Below are 16957 nucleotides of genomic sequence, written 5' to 3' on the forward strand. Positions count from 1 at the left end.
AAGATCCTTTTCAGTGCTACAAATCGGACATCATTTTTCATCCCGGACAGAAAATTGTAGAGCGTCTCAATCTATTCATCATTTTGGAAAAGATTTTCTCGAAAGGACAAGAAATCTCAAGAAAAAGGAATCTTTTGGATGAGACGACTGTTTGGGGAGAGGGGAAGGAGTTGAGATCTCATATATCACAGATTTTTCCTCAACTGTGACATATCCTTCTATTTACCTGTCGGAAGTTTGGATAGGAAATGTGTCATATACAGGGTGGTTCGTGATTTGCGAACCACGCTTATATCTCAGAAACGGCTGGGAATTAAGGAATGAAATAAATGGCATCATGAGGAAGGAGTTTATGAGATCTCATATATCACAGATTTTTCCTCAACTGTGACATATCCTTCTATTTACCTGTCGGAAGTTTGGATAGGAAATGTGTCAAATAATGAAAGAGGACTGAGACGACAAAATGTAAATGTGTCATGCCCAAGGAGCTCAAGTAGTGGAGGGAGGGTACCCTATACCTCATGTGTTATAAAAGCGTATCCTAAAAAAATGTAAACAAACCGCCATGTATTACATTCCCATTCGAGATTGCAGGCGCAAAGGCAATTTTCTTCGTTATGGTAGCTGCTAGCTCCCGTTTTGCTTTTCTTATCTGTTTGTCACTTCTCTCTCTACCTGTCTTATCTTTTTTTTCCTTCTCACGTTCATTACCTACTTTGTATTCTCAAACGCTGACAACTTCTTTCCCCAGCACGGCGTCCATTAACTTCTCCGCATACAGAAGAGTTAATAAATACCTCCGGATGAAAATATTACAAGAACCTTGAATGGAGAGAAAAAGAAAATCATGGAGAAGAAGTGGAAGAACCCAAGCGAAAAGGCTAAGGACTTGTGTCTAGAACCGCGTGTCCACCAACATATTCTGGCGCAAGAAAAGTACAGAAAGTAATTGAATATCTTTATTCAGCCAAAACGGACTTCATGACCAAACAACTGGATATAACAAGGATTTCAACATGAGTTGGAAACATAGAAAACCGTCAAAAAACGGACTACCAGACGACCCTCTCCACATCCCTTGTTGTTGTAGACATGACATTGCAAAAATACCCTTATTGATTGAGGTCAAGCCGGGTAACGCCCCCACACCATAAAAAAATCCCGAGATGAGCAATATATTGTTTGTGTTCGACATCAATTAATCAAAATGTTGACATACGAGTTATGGTTATTACTTTCCGATCGAGGAAAAATCCCTCTAAAGTCGCCCAGTCTCGTCTTCTTGACTGCTGTATTGTTTTATGAACTGCCATCAATTTCATAAACTCTGTCAAGCTCCTGTTAATAAATAATAACACAAATGTTAACGTCAAGGAGAAAAAACAAACAATAACAAGCAAGTAAAATACTGTTAGAAGTCGTAAAAAAATGAGAAGTTTCCGTTTTTTTTTTTTATGACCCGTAATACTTTTATTGCTTGTATTTGCAAAAAAATAGTGATTTACGTTGATTTACTGCATTATTAAACCCTTTACTGGCTTCTTGTAATAATGAAAAAAAAGGGGGGTGATAAAACAATTCGACTGGTTCTAATGACATAATTTACGAAGCCATACAAAATCATACTACAGTAAAAATAGGTCTCAACTGGACACAAGAGACTTTCATGGAGACGCAAACCAACCGACAAGAAGACCTGGTGAGGAAATATCAACGACTGGAAAGAAATTTAATTCTCAAAGATGGTCCTGACCATGTTGGTAAGTTACCCAAAAGCCAAATAGCACCTTTCCTAATTCAACAGGAGTAAAAGACCATTTATGTCAAACAGTTGACATTACCATTAGTACCCTCAGGGCCTAACTGTCTAACGTTAGCCAACTTGAATCTGCGCTTGCGTAGAAATCAACAAGTCATAGACCCGGGCCTCAGGGGATATACTGAAAAAAATTATCAAACATCAAATTTTCTTCTTCTGCTTGTCTAACGAACTCGTGTGTTTGTTGTTTACTTGTTTGTCTCCAGAGAGTATCATTACTTGAATTACTTCCCATTACTCTCGTACTTTTGTTTTTCGAGAACATTGACATTTCAAGGGCACAGAAGGAAAATTGCGTGCTGACAAGCAATAAATAAGAAATTTGGGTTTGATTAATATTTTTGCTTCGGTTTTTCCCCCAAGCACCCTCGAGGTTCACAATACACAGAAGCCAGGGAAACACTTCAACATATTGCACTCGAGAATTTATTCTTGTTGAGAAGTCTCCTTATTTTTCATTTCCTTTTGTTATGGTACTGATAGTGTCAGGATAAGGCGGACAAAGTTGACCCTGATACATTTCACATACAGCTGACCTTTAACGTCAGTTTCATTTTCTAATCACGACAACATGACTGAAAATGCCAAAATGTCAGCTCAAGTATTTATGTTCAAGCATTCAACATATTGCACTCGAGAATTTATTCTTGTTGAGAAGTCTCCTTATTTTTCATTTCCTTTTGTTATGATACTGATAGTGTCAGGATAAGGCGGACAAAGTTGACCCTGATACATTTCACATACAGCTAGCTGACCTTTAACGTCAGTTTCATTTTCTAATCACGACAACATGACTGAAAATGCCAAAATGTCAGCTCAAGTATTTATGTTCAAGCTTTCTCTTGTAATCTAATCGTTCGGTTGGCCCGTCTGAGATGCTGTCTCGGTAACAATCTAAAACAGAACACCAACCTCAGTGGTGCAGTGCTTAGGCGGAGGATTTTGAATCTGGAGGTTGGTGGTTCGAGTCCAAGTCAAGTCACAAAATTTAGCGTAGCATATTCAGGGGGTACCGAAATTTATGACAAGCATTTATGCTTAAAACAGTGAAAATTCCTTTAATCTAAAACAGAACCCAATACTAAACAAAAATTCCCATCCTGGTCCTCTCTTCTTTGCAGACATCTCCCCCGTGGCATGCCGCCGAAGCAGGTTCGAGTCCAAGTTAAGTCACAAAATTTAGCGTAGCATATTAAGGGGGTATCGACATTTATAACAAGCATTTATGCTTAAAACAGTGAAAATTCCTTTAATCTAAAACAGAACCATTACTAAACAAAAATTCCCATCCTGGTCCTCTCTTCTTTGCAGACATCTCCCCCGTGGCATGCCGCCGAAGCAACTCAAGCCTCGTTCAGCCATATTAAGGGGGTACCGAAATTTATGACAAGCATTTATGCTTAAAACAGTGAAAATTCCTTTAATCTAAAAGTCTAAAACAGAACCCAATACTAAACAAAAATTCCCATCCTGGTCCTCTCTTCTTTGCAGACATCTCCCCCGTGGCATGCCGCCGAAGCAACTCAAGCCTCGTTCACACGATACACTCCTCGTTCCAACACTTCCAGACTCAACTGCAAACCGTTTACATTGACTACGATATCGTACGCGAGATCTACGACTTCTCGCATCTGCTCATGCGCATCTTTTTCATTTCCAATCGCATGATCAGCATCCTCTTCAACGCAGTCACTCTGTTCATCATAACTGCGCGCGCAATCTTTCACATCTCCAAGTTTATTCTTCTCAACAGCGCACGCATGTGCAGACTCGACTTCAAGCAAGCCAGTGTGCTGACTGACCTTGGACTGTTCTCGCTGGAGCTCCTGGTGCTGACGGTTTTGATGGTGAAGATATTCGTGCCCACGTGTCTGTACATGACGTCATTCATACTCAACGTTATCTTCTACTATGTTCCGCGCAGCTTGTCCATTCTGCTTTCCCTGTGGTGAAGCGACTCTCGATTGATTAGTCTAAATATTGCCAAACACAGATGTTAAAGATATTACCAGTTATGATGTTGTAATCTTCCCAAGTTAAAACACTGCTTTTCTACACAAATTATATCTTCAATTACTTTCTTTAGAAAACTCACTCTAATATTAGATCAACTGTTATTCTGCTGACTGACTTAATTGGAAGGGAACTACTGAAATGAACCAGTACAAGCACTAGGTATAAGAGAAGTGTTTAAAAAGCAACCATATATGTATGTAAATAATGGAAACATGATGTTTATGCGAACATAAACAACTGTTTAGAATTCATTAAAAACTTTTCCTCTTCTCTGCAAAAACACATGGATACTGTCAAGATAACAAGGGATTTTCCAGAGACAGATAAGCTAGAAGGATAAGGAGAGAATGAAAATAAAGGACGAAAAGAAATGGAAGGGAGGAGATAGGAATGGAAAAAGAAGGGAAGAAAGAGTGGGAGTAAGAGAAAACAATGAACTCTTGACGTGTTTAATATTCAAAACATCAACAAGAACTAAATTTAAAAACAAGACTAAGGAAAAAGGAAATTTATTATTCGAAATTGAAACCATTGTTTTTAACTTTCATCGGGGCCGGGTATCGCACTGGGCACGGGGCGGGGGTGCCGTGGGTTCAATGCCCGGCAGAGTCGAAGTTTTTCGACTCATTGTGGCGTTGAAAGGGTGACGACCACTGCAGCACTGATGGACTTATCAGAGAAAGATTGAGAAAGATAAAAAAAAATGAAAAAAAAAAATAAAAAATGCAAAGAGACACTGATGTGATACCCAATTCCACACAACTTGTGAAAAGGCTCTTCAGCTTAACCACAAATTATTATTAAAATTTAAGACACCATTGTTTCTGAAGGCAAAGTGAAACTTTCTTGATGCATTAGTTCTCTTACGTCAGACTGTATTAAAGCATATTGTTACGACACAATGTTCATTTTAACGAATGACATTCATTACACAGGTGATGTAATATCTTCTCTCATTATTTCTCCTTCATCTTTGTCTCCTTTAGATCCTCCCATTTTCTTCTCTTCCTTCCCTTTTCACCTCTTCATTTTAATTAAATCTCTCTGTGATGAAAATTTCCAGCTAACATTAGTTTCACTTGCTTGACTCTCTCATACTTCAGCAGCTCTTTCGTATCTTTCCCTTATCAAGTCTGTCTTTTCTATGAAAAAACAATCAACAAATATTGCAAATATCGATCATTTTTCTTCTAAAAACCATAGTTTGGAAAGTTTATTTTTCATCTTCTCCTCTTCCTCCTCCTCCCTCTTCTTGTTCTCCCCTAAAAACAGACGTGCTTGAATCCGTTTTGTGTTCAAAAGCTGATTTTTCAATCTTACAACGAATTAGGAGAGAAAAGCCGCTATCATTTTCTGTTTCAAATTCAAATCCCTTTTTCATTTTGATAAATGTACCCGTCTACAGCTGGTCGTTTTCAATGAGATTTCAATTCTCTCCTGTAATCTATTTCAATTTTTTCATCCCTCTCAATCTTCCAAAGTGGCGAATCCCCTTTTTCTCTCTTGTTCAATATTTAATCCTTTCAGTCCATAACTCTTTTTATCTCGTTCCTATCTCCTCCCCTCTTCTCTCTCACACATAACGTTCCTTTCTCTTTCTTACTTTTTTTTACTCTCTCTTTCTCTCCCTCTTTGGTTGTTAATCCCCAATCCCCTTCTACCTTCTATACTTTTCACTACTCTCTCTCTTTTATGCATCTCATCAAGGAGGGAGGATGAGAAGGAGGAGGAGGAGGGTGAGGGGGAGAGTGAGAGTGAGGAAGAGTAAACTCCTTAATCCTAGAAGAACAACCGATATATGTACTTGCTTTCCAGCACCCAATCTAATCTTTTCGTCATTGATTTCTTCTCTTCTCTCTTGGTGACACACTCACTCCTCATTATCATTATCTTTCTCTCCTCCTCCTCCTCCTCCCCCCCCTCTTCCAGTCCTCTCTGCTCGCTCTCCCTCTCTCTCTTTCTCTCCCTCTTCTATCCCTCTCTCTCCCCCTCTTTCTCTTCTATACCCCCCCCTATCTCTCTCTCTCTTCTTGTCTATCCCTCCTCTCTCCAACTTTGCTTCTGAATACTCTTCCACATCCAATATCTCTCCACCTTCTCTCAACTCTGCTTTCGAATTTCTCCTCCATCTTCCCCCTCCATTTCTCCATTCCCCCTCCACCTTACCTTTTAATCCACCGTTTAATCCACGAGAAACACCCGATGTCTTCGTCGTCTTCATCAGTAACGAAGGAGTCGAAACAGCTCCTACCAGTGCCGGACGGTCGCTTTTTGTGGGACGGTGGGGGCGGTAAAATCGTGATAACGGTGTACACAATGACGCACTGGTAGTCCATGGTGAACACAAATGCATGGCACGGGACGGGAAATCAGTCGCGGAGGGAATCGCGATATGATGGAAAATTCAATTTCGGCAGTCGCGGAGAGCACGGAGGGGAATCGCGATATGATGGAAAATTTCGGAAGATAAAGACCAAACAAATCTTGACACTCTTAAGATCTCACAAAAGAAGAAAAACTCAGGCTCCTTTGTTTTCACTTTTCAAAGTAATTGGAAAGTTCAAAACTTTTTTGAAACTGAAACGCTAAAACTCTGCTATACCCAACGACCTTCCGAATTAACCTCTCCAAAAATGTTCTTTCGCGAGAACAGAATACAAGTATTGTATGAAAATGAAAATTTTATTATCACTCCTTCCACTAGAAAACAAAGAATTTGCCGTATTAAAATATGAAGTTGTAAACTTTGTTAACATGGGCGAAAGCTTTTCTGAAAATCCGAACGTGTTTTGAAATTTGAAACTTTCAGATTTCGCTTGGAAAGATCATTACTGGCGTTATAGAAACAATAATAGAAAAACAATACCATCTGACAAAAAAATTTTCTGATGAAAAACAATAGGGAAAAATGTGGTGTAGCTCCCACGAGCGAGCTAGACAAAAGGAAATTTCCCGAAATAGAACTTGGAACAACAGAGAATAAAATGTTGGATTTAAAGTTCAAAGTCTGTAAAAGTACAATAAAATTACGTAATTAACCACGTAACAAATCTTGACACTCCCAAGAATCCTAAGATCTCGCAAAAGAAGAAAAACTCAGGCTCCTTTGTTTTCACTTTTCAAAAGTTCAAAGTAATTGGAAAGTTCAAAACTTTTTTGAAACTGAAACGCTAAAACTCTGCTGTACCCAACGACCTTCCGAATTAACCTCTCCAAAAATGTTCTTTCGCGAGAACAGAATACAATATTATTGTATGAAAATGGAAACTTTATTATCACTCCTTCCACTAGAAAACAAAGAATATGCCGTATTAAAATATGAAGTTGCAAACTTTGTTAACATGGGCGAAAGCTTTTCTGAAAATCCGAACGCGTTTTGAAATTTGAAACTTTCAGATACCGCTTGGAAAGTTCATTACTGGCGTTATAGAAACAATAATAGAAAAACAATACCATCTGACGAAGAATTTTCCCGTTGAAAAACAATAGGGAAAAATGTGGTGTAGCTCCCACGAGCGAGCTAGACAAAAGGAAATTTCCCGAAATAGAACTTGGAACAACATTCGCTTGGAAAGTTCATTACTGGCGTTATAGAAACAATAATAGAAAAACAATACCATCTGACGAAGAATTTTTCTGTTGAAAAACAATAGGGAAAAATGTGGTGTAGCTCCCACGAGCGAGCTAGACAAAAGGAAATTTCCCGAAATAGAACTTGGAACAACAGAGAATAAAATGTTGGATTTAAAGTTCAAAGTCTGTAAAAGTACAATAAAATTACGTAATTAACTAATTAACCACGGTATTATTGGGTAATAATGAAATAAAGTTAAAATATAAATCTACATTAGGTACTGGTGGTGGTATAATTTTATTATAGCCGAGGAGAATGTGGTTCCATAACATCAGCGAATGGCTCGGCATGACATTCACCGACTGCAAAACGCTGGCTCAAGACCGACAGCTCTTTCGCACAACAACTAACCTGGCTTTATCAAGTTTGGCTACCATCGACATCGATGATGCTACTGAATGATGAATATACACGCCATTTCAAAAGCTTTGCGCCAACCTTCAAGGGCGTTTTTTCCCACGTCACTGTACTTATAACTGTTAAGGTTTCAAGTGCCGAGGGTTTTACCATCCACTCAGTGACAAGCTACCCATCCAGATAGCAACCACACGCAACGTTGTTGAACTCTAGTGATCCAATAAGAACAGGTGAATTCAACGTTTTATCGCGGCTGACGCAGAGAACGGAAGGGAAGAGTGAATTAGCAATCAACATAAAAAATACCTATAGTATACCTATTGAAAATTTAAACCATATATGGAAAATGATGAATTTGAGAGAAGAGAGACTAGCCCGGGGGAGGGGGTCTTTCAATTAGAGAACACCAAGTTGAAATATCATCCCTTGTAATACGAACCTAATTAATGTGTGCTTAAATTGGAGAAGGTAGGGATGTTTTAGGGTCGGGAGGGACAGAAAATGTGTACCTAAATAGGGGGTAGATTCGCAGAAGTTTAACGCGTCTTTAAGGGCTGTTAACCCACACCTAAAACTCATAAAGACCTTTTTCTGTATGTTAATAGGGGGTACTGTATCCTAAATATTGAGGAAATTCTCAAAGGAGACCTTTCCACTACTTCCCAGCTTTCCACACAGACGAAAACCTACTTTGTCTCTCGTTATTTGATTGCTAGATATTAAAGGCAAATGTATTTTACTCCTGTTTTTTATTTCCTATAAGCACACAACTATTTATCTGTCCATCCAACTGCAAAATTTTTAGATTTATCAGAAAAATTACCCTAGTGTGAACAATTTATCAAATGGGGGAAAAAACTTCAGGGGCCCGAGAAAAAGTTACACCAACACTTAGGTTATTTTATCTAATTAATTAAATTACCACATATTTTTCACCGAGGTTTTGGGAACACCAAAAGGAGCACAACGCGATGCGAAAAGAAATAGTAATAATAAAATTTATCAGAAAAATTACCCTAGTCTGAACAATTTATCAAATGGGGCAAAAACTTCAGGGGGCCGAGAAAAAGTTACACCAACACTTGGGTTATTTTATCTTATTAATTAAATTACCACATATTTTTCACCGAGGTTTTGGGAACACCAAAAGGAGCACAACGCGATGCGAAAAGAAATAGTAATAATATAAATAATAATATGTAATAATAATAATACTCAAGTTAAATTCCACACATTTCAACGTGATGAGTAAATAACAAAACAAGAAAGAACAAACTATTTAAAAATTACTCAACGAAAATTTCGCGCGCGGCAGAAAAACATTTTGTAATAATATGTAATAATAATACTCAAGTTAAATTCCACACATTTTAACGTGATGAGTAAATAACAAAACAAGAAATGACTGCTGAAACCCTCCAAGAGAAAACAAGAAAGAACAAACTATTTAAAAATTACTCAACGAAAATTTCGCGCGCGGCAGAAAAACATTTTCGTTCCTCCAAAAACGACAACATTCTAAGAACACCTACAATCTACTAGAGAGGAAAAAACATTGCAGTGGCGTTCGTTTTCCACATCGGGGAGAGAATTGGGAGGGAGTCACAGACGGACTTGGGAGCGAGGAACGGCCGTTGACAACATTCTAAGAACACCTACAATCTACTAGAGAGGAAAAAAACATTGCAGTGGCGTTCGTTTTCCACATCGGGGAGAGAATTGGGAGGGAGTCACAGACGGACTTGGGAGCGAGGAACGGCCGTCGTTACCATAGAAACGGCGCTGAGAATTTGGTACAGCATCAAAACACATCGAGAAAAGCTCAACTTTTACCCGAAACTCCCGAAAGCTTTCGAGAATTTCGGAAGAGCTATTTACACATCATGTGAAATCCCCTCGCCACCGCCACCATCTTCTTTTTAGGGACATTTTGACTTTTGTTTTTATTGTACCTTTTATTTTCGTACCATTAGGGAGTGAGATTTTACTGTTCTTTGTGATTTTATTTGTTAGGGAAAGGACTCAGATGAGATACCTACTTTTCTTGAGATTTTTATTTTTATTTTATGTACTTAGGTACTTACTACCTTTTTCTTTTCTTTCTGACTTCATCATTTATTCAAATATTTTTTTCCTGTTAGCTTTAGAATCTTTTGTTCTTGTAGCATTAACTTTCATTTATTTTGGGATTTTATTGTTAAAGAAAGGCTATTTACATTTTCAGATGAGATACCAACCTTTCTTGAGATTTTTATTTTATGTACTTAGGTACTACCTTTTTTCTTTTCTTTCTGACTTCATCATTTATTCAAATATTTTTTTCCTGTTAGCTTTGGAATCTTTTGTTCTTGTAGCATTAACTTTCATTTATAACTTATAAGTAAGAAGGTACATAAAAGTACCTCTGATTTTTTTTTTTTTTTTTTTTTTTTTTTTTTTTTTTTTTTTTTTTTTTTTTTTTTTTTCGTAGAGGCGATACAAAGCATGTAGATATGCGAGGACTCCTGCCCATGCACCATGCACTGATGTCGTGTTATATTATGTTTTGAGAAGTAGGTACCTACATAGGTTCAAATTCCGGCTAAACGTCAAGTTTGCTAGTTATAACCTCGATAACCTTAATTTGGAAATTAGTTATCTAATTATAATAATAATAATAATAATAATAATAATTATAATAATAATAATAATAATAATAATAATAATAATAATAATAATAATAATAATAATAATAATAATAATAATAATAATAATAATAATAATAATAATAATAATAATAATAATAATAATAATAATAATAATAATAATAATAATAATAATAATAATAATAATAATAATAATAATAATAATAATAATAATAATAATAATAATAATAATAATAATAATAATAATAATAATAATAATAATAATAATAATAATAATAATAATAATAATAATAATAATAATAATAATAATAATAATAATAATAATAATAATAATAATAATGATAGTAATAATAATAATAATGAAAGTGCTAAAAATCAGTCATCTTGCAGAGAAAGAATGAAGAAGAGTAGGTACTTGCAGAGAAAGAATGAAGAATTACATAGGTACCTACATGTTAATTAAGTATGTTGCTAAATATTGCCCATACTTTGCATTATTTACCTTTATTGTAATGAACATCCTAATAAATAAAGTGGATATATTCATAATAATAATAATACTGACCCATTGGGCACAACTAAGGTATGTCGCGTCGCGTCGTATACCTCCTACCCGTGAAGAAGTACCCTATAAGTAGGTACAATTAGCCGAACGCTCGTATTTTTGGTTTTTCTCAAACTGCTGTTCAGTGTTTAATTTCTTTTCGAGAAAGTCATTATTAATGTTATTTGCTGTAAAGTTTAAAACTTATTCCACAAGACCACATACCTACATAATCTGCGAGTAAAAAAAGAAAAATCAAAAACAAGGATCAGTTTTTTGCTGAAAATGCATGTTTCTGGAGATAAATGTTAGCTAGTTTAACGTAACTTCTTTCTCCTCGATATTTTTACACCAGTTTTGAACCAGGTGCTTTAGAAAAGAACACAGAACAATGATTTACTACTGGTAAAAATTAGAAAAATTCTCTAGGCCCCAACCGGAACTTTAGATCGTTCCTTTTCTACCATTAGTTGTATAGGGCAAAAAAGGACTTTTTTACTTTCCTTATCCTATAGGAAGGAAAGTAATGTAATCGGGTCCAAATTTCGATGGTCAGGTTTTAGTGCCACAACACGTTTTGAGGTCCCTAGAGCCTAAATCCGAAGTTTCAGCCATTGGTCCGTGTGTGTGTCTGTCTGTAAACAAAATATCTCGAGAACGGTAAGAGCTAGAGACTTGAAATTTGGTATGTAGATGTCAAATGTGACAAGGATGCGACACGAAACTTTTGGTTAAGATCGGTGCAACGGTTGGCGGCATTTTACCGCTTTTTGGCGGTTTTCGGTGTAATTTAACAATATATCGGGAACGGTATGAGCTAGAGACTTGAAATTTGGTATGTAGTTTACAAATGTGACAAGGATGCAACTCAAAACGTTTGGTTGAGATAGGTGCTGCGGTTGGCGGTATTTTGACCGCTTTTTGGCGGTTTTTGACCGTTTTTTGGCGGTTTTCAGCTATACCGACTAAACGGTTAGAGATATTGTAAAAGTTAATATAGAACATAAAAACAAGCATCATTTAATAGGATAAGGAAAGTCGTGTGATGTTCACACCAGATTTTTTTCTTTCAAAAACAAGTCAGTCACGGAATGATCAGGAAAATGTGACAGCATAGGTACATATCTACTTTAATTGACTATGTAACTATGAGATTATTTGGAAATAATAACGAAAAAAGTGATTCGATTTTCGGGACGATAAGACCATATTCGATTTTCGGGACGATAAGACCATAGCAGTTACAGTTCCCTCTGTCAAACCTCTTAAAAAAAAAAGACGAGGCCCACCTACTCGTATGTAACAATATCGGCACAACTTGCACTCAAAGTGATCTCTATTCGTGCAGCCCCACAGCCATAGCAGTTGCAGAATTCTGGAGGTTTACATGCTGAATTCATTTGGACACGGATAAATAAATAAATTTGGAGATGTTGAAGCATATTGCATATTTTACTCTAGAATTAGAACATAACATTATACGAAAACACAAACTACCGTCTTAACATATTACACACAAAATAAAGAAAGCATCATCACATCAGACATACGAGAAGGTAACATCATACAGATCACAAAAGATAGCATCCAACCTTGCCCTCAGTAATAGCCTCCCGAAAAAAACATTGATTGGGCAGCTGTCCAAACATCCAAAGCAAATAATTTGTAAAGTATGATACCGACCTCTTCATATGAAATTTTCCTATTTCGTAAAGGTAGGGCTTTTTTATTATTATTTTTTTTTTTCTTCTTTTAAAAATAAGCAACTAGGTGCTAGCCTAGTTCGCCTGGAGGTTAGCGCGTCTGCTTTTATCCTAAACAGATAAGGTTCGTTCTCAGAACGACTGGCTTTCCTTCTATCCGATCGTCCTTTACTCTTCGCTGTCGGGACGATAAGAGCTTAGCAGTTACAGTTCTTTCTATCAAATCTCTTAAAAAAAAAACTAGGATTGTTCCATTTCAAGTTTTCCTATTTAGAGCTTTCTGTATGTTCCTACTCCACATCCTAATTCAATACATTCGGACATCATTTTTCATCCCGGACAGAAAATTGTAGAGCGTCTCAATCTATTCATCATTTTAGAAAAGATTTTCTCGAAAGGACAAGAAATCTCAAGAAAAAGGAATCTTTTGGATGAGACGACTGTTTGGGGAGAGGGGAAGGAGTTCAGAAGCGATGCGATGGCTATATTGTTGCAATATTTACTCTAAGCAAATATAGGTATATTATGAAGTCATATCTACTATATCACATTTTGTCCATTTGCTATTGAATTGAATGTTGATGTATCATCGTTATTTGACAGCATGAGATCTCATATATCACAGATTTTTCCTCAACTGTGACATAATCATATCCTTCTATTTACCTGTCGGAAGTTTGGATAGGAAATGTGTCAAATAATGATGAAAGAGGATTGAGACGACAAAATGTAAATGTGTCATGCCGATTCGATGGGAATGGGTTCATAAACAAAGCGGAAAGCGGAGTACTTAAACTCGCGCCCCGTCGCGTCGGCTAATTTAAGACATTATTCCGGTTTAATTTTAGGACAAATACATTAATTTCCTTGCTATAAGATAAGGAAAGTAAAAAGGTATAAATATTTATTTGAGCCTCATTTGAGGACTACCTTCGACTCACCACAATCTGTTTCTGATGTAAGAGAACAAGTTAGATAGACTTTTAATGTAAGCAAATTTACCATAAAATAGCTACTAACATAAAAAAGTGTGTTGGCACTAAAAACTGACCATCGAAAATTTAACGGCCGTGATGCTTAGCGTGTAATCAAATAAATAAATAAAACATTCATGTAAGAGAACAAGTTAGATAGACTTTTAACGTAAGCAAATTTAACATAAAATAGCTACTAACATAAAAAAAAGTGTGTTGGCACTAAAAACTGACCATCGAAAATTTAACGGCCGTGATGCTTAGCGTGTAATCAAATAAATAAATAAAACATTCAACTGACAAGAGAAGAATTTGAATCCATCATATTACAAGAGGTTCCTGCGAGCATGCATTCTTTTTAATCCAGCGAAAAAACCTAGGTAAAAGCGAGGTGGCATAAAGAACAGATCTTGTATGCACTTTCAAATAGATCTCTATTTGATACGTATGTAATGCAATAGAATAATTATACCGATTTTACCGATTCTTAGGATCAAATTTATTCTCTTGAACAGTCAGCTATTAGTATTAGATATGTTTCTTTTAAATAATAAAATGATATGCGACACCGATCGAAACAAACAAAAGTTACTCACCGATCGAAAATCCGCGCCTCCTTCAGCACATTGCCCAAGTTGATGTAGGCGTCCAGAAAATTCGGATCCAAAGACACCGCCTTCTCAAAGTGATGAATGGCGAGCCAAATTTCTCCCTGGGCGTTGAACACGCAGCCCAGATTGCCACGGTATTATTGGGTAATAATGAAATAAAGTTAAAATATAAATCTACATTAGGTACTGGTGGTGGTATAGAAATTTTATTATCCTTGTATGGAATTTGAAAATCCCGAGTATAACCAAGGGTGGTTTTGGTTTCCGTGGAATTCTTTTATCATTTTAAAATTTGCAAAAGGCGTCCTGAATGGATCAAGGACCTCACAAAAAAGTCTAAAAATTGGATCATGGACCCGAAAAAAAATAATAATAATAAGTTTAAAAAGAGTTTTCAGTAATCACAAATGTTGAAATCAAGAACTTATTCATAGACTCCGGTCTGGCATGACGAATGTGATTTCTCATCATCAAACTCTTTGGCGGGAATCGAACCCTAGACCCTCGGTCTACAAGATCTCGGTGTTCACCACTCGGCCAACCGAACACAGGTTTCAGGGCGAGTCATATTGTGATACATAAACATACGCGAGTACAAGAATACGATTCAACCCGAGTTCAGACGAGTTAACACGATGGGTCAAGGTTCGGATTTGGTTTGGTGATATCATAATTTTGCAGAGCCCGGGAAGAAAAAAATCTGGTGTGAACATCACACGACTTTCCTTATCCTATTGAATGATGCTTATTTGAGTGTTCTTTTACCCTAACTTTTATAGACCCTCGGTCTACAAGATCTCGGTGTTCACCACTCGGCCAACCGAACACAGGTTTCAGGGCGAGTCATATTGTGATACATAAACATACGCGAGTACATAGCTTGGGAAGAATACGATTCAACACGAGTTCAGACGAGTTAACACGATGTGTACTCGGGTCAAGGTTCGGATTTGGTTTGGTGATACCATAATTTTGCAGAGCCCGGGAGGAAAAAATGAGCTAATTATTTTTGGTGGCTGAAAATTCTGACCAAGCCTTTGATGGGCTTTATGTCATACAGCAAAGATCTCAAGGTGTTTTTGGCAGTTCACAAGTAGATACTTAAATTCGGAGGTAATAATGTAAAATATAAATAACAATTTTCCAAATCTCCATTTTCTTTCAAAAACAAGTCAGTCACGGAATGATCAGAAAAATGTGACAGCATAGGTACATATCTACTTTAATTGACTATGTAACTATGAGATTATTTGGAGATACATAATAACGAAAAGTGTGACTGTGGGGAAATACAAGACGAGGCCCACCTACTCCTATGTAACAACATCGGCAAAACCTGCACTCAAAGTGATCTCTATTCGTGCAGCCCCGCAGCCGTAGCAGTTGCAGAATTCTGGAAGTTCACATGCTGAATTCATTTGGACACGGATAAATAAATAAATAAATTTGAAGATTTTGAAGCATATTGCATATTTTACGCTAGAATTAGAACATAACGTTATACGAAAACACAAACTACCGTCTTAACACATTACACACAAAATAAAGAAAGCATCATCACATCAGACATGCGAGAAGGTAACATCATACAGATCACAAAAGATAGCATCCAACCTTGCCCTCAGTAATAGCCTCCCGAAAAAAAACATCGATTGGGCAGCTGTCCAAACATCCAAAGCAAATAATTTGTAAAGTATGATACCGACCTCTTCATATGAAATTTTCCTATTTCGTAAGGGTAGGGCGTTTTTTTTTTTTTTTTACTTTCTATTACTACAGTATAGCGGAGCTATACTAGTTTCTTTTAAAAATAAACAACTAGGTGCTAGCCTAGTTCGCCTGGAGGTTAGCGCGTCTGCTTTTATCCTAAACAGATAAGGTTCGTTCTCAGAACGACTGGCTTCCTAACCAATAGTAAGTTCTTAGGAGTGAGGTAAAAAAAGCATCCATTTTGTTCGAGAGAAAAAACGGGACACGTCACCCAAGGTCACAAAAAAAAAGTTTGCTTCTTGATAGTTGAAACACATCCTAAATTTTCTTATCCGGGGCACAACTTCGAGTGAAGATTTCTTAATTTTTTCTCCTTCCCTTTTCAAGGTACAAGAAAATAAGATGATAAAAAAAAAACTTTTCTCCGTGCAAATTCAAGTTGATGAGAACAAAAGTTCGTTTCTCATTTCTCTTCACTTTCGTTAGGTTTCTTTCAGATAGGGGAAAGGGGAGGGGAAAACATGGGGCGAAACACATTCCTAAATTTTCTTATCCGGGGCACAACTTCGAGTGAGATTTCTTAACTTTTTCTTTCTCCTTCCCTTTTCAAGATACAAGAAAATAAGATGATAAAAAAAAACTTTTCTCCGTGCAAATTCAAATTGATGAGAACAAAAGTTCGTTTCTCATTTCTCTTCACTTTCGTTAGGTTTCTTTCAGATAGGGGAAAGGGGAGGGGAAAACATGGGGGGTGGGGGTTAAAAAGAATCAGTTTCAGTTTGGTATTACTTCTTACTTCACCAATCAATTACGAACGAATTATAGCGAATGCCAAAAACAAATCCGAGTGTTTTTCTTCTTTTTTCCCCTATATTTGGAATATGATTACAGTAATTTAAACATATAAAAGCACCGAAAAAGCTTAGCGTTAAAGGACCTTA

General features: G+C 36.6%; 1 protein-coding gene across 1 annotated transcript; it reads left to right on the top strand.

Annotated features, from left to right (window-relative positions):
• Positions 1 to 1494: 1494 nt before the first annotated feature.
• LOC103517368 lies at positions 1495 to 4025 on the top strand. The gene is made up of 2 exons (XM_008482395.3): positions 1495 to 1763; positions 3314 to 4025. The coding sequence occupies exons 1-2, from the start codon at positions 1670 to 1672 to the stop codon at positions 3772 to 3774; spliced, it is 555 nt and encodes a 184-aa protein (XP_008480617.1). The 5' UTR covers positions 1495 to 1669; the 3' UTR covers positions 3775 to 4025.
• Positions 4026 to 16957: the final 12932 nt, after the last annotated feature.

The sequence above is a fragment of the Diaphorina citri genome, unplaced genomic scaffold, assembly GCF_000475195.1.
Source record: "Diaphorina citri unplaced genomic scaffold, Diaci psyllid genome assembly version 1.1 scaffold1823, whole genome shotgun sequence".
In the NCBI taxonomy this organism is placed as follows: Eukaryota; Metazoa; Arthropoda; class Insecta; order Hemiptera; family Psyllidae; genus Diaphorina; species Diaphorina citri.

Bases quoted from the DNA above. Each gene is read 5' to 3' on its own strand.
- LOC103517368 (XM_008482395.3), top strand. From the start codon at position 1,670: ATGGAGACGCAAACCAACCGACAAGAAGACCTGGTGAGGAAATATCAA. The intron at 1,764-3,313 runs GTAAGTTACCCA...TCTTCTTTGCAG, and splicing joins AGATGGTCCTGACCATGTTG to ACATCTCCCCCGTGGCATGC.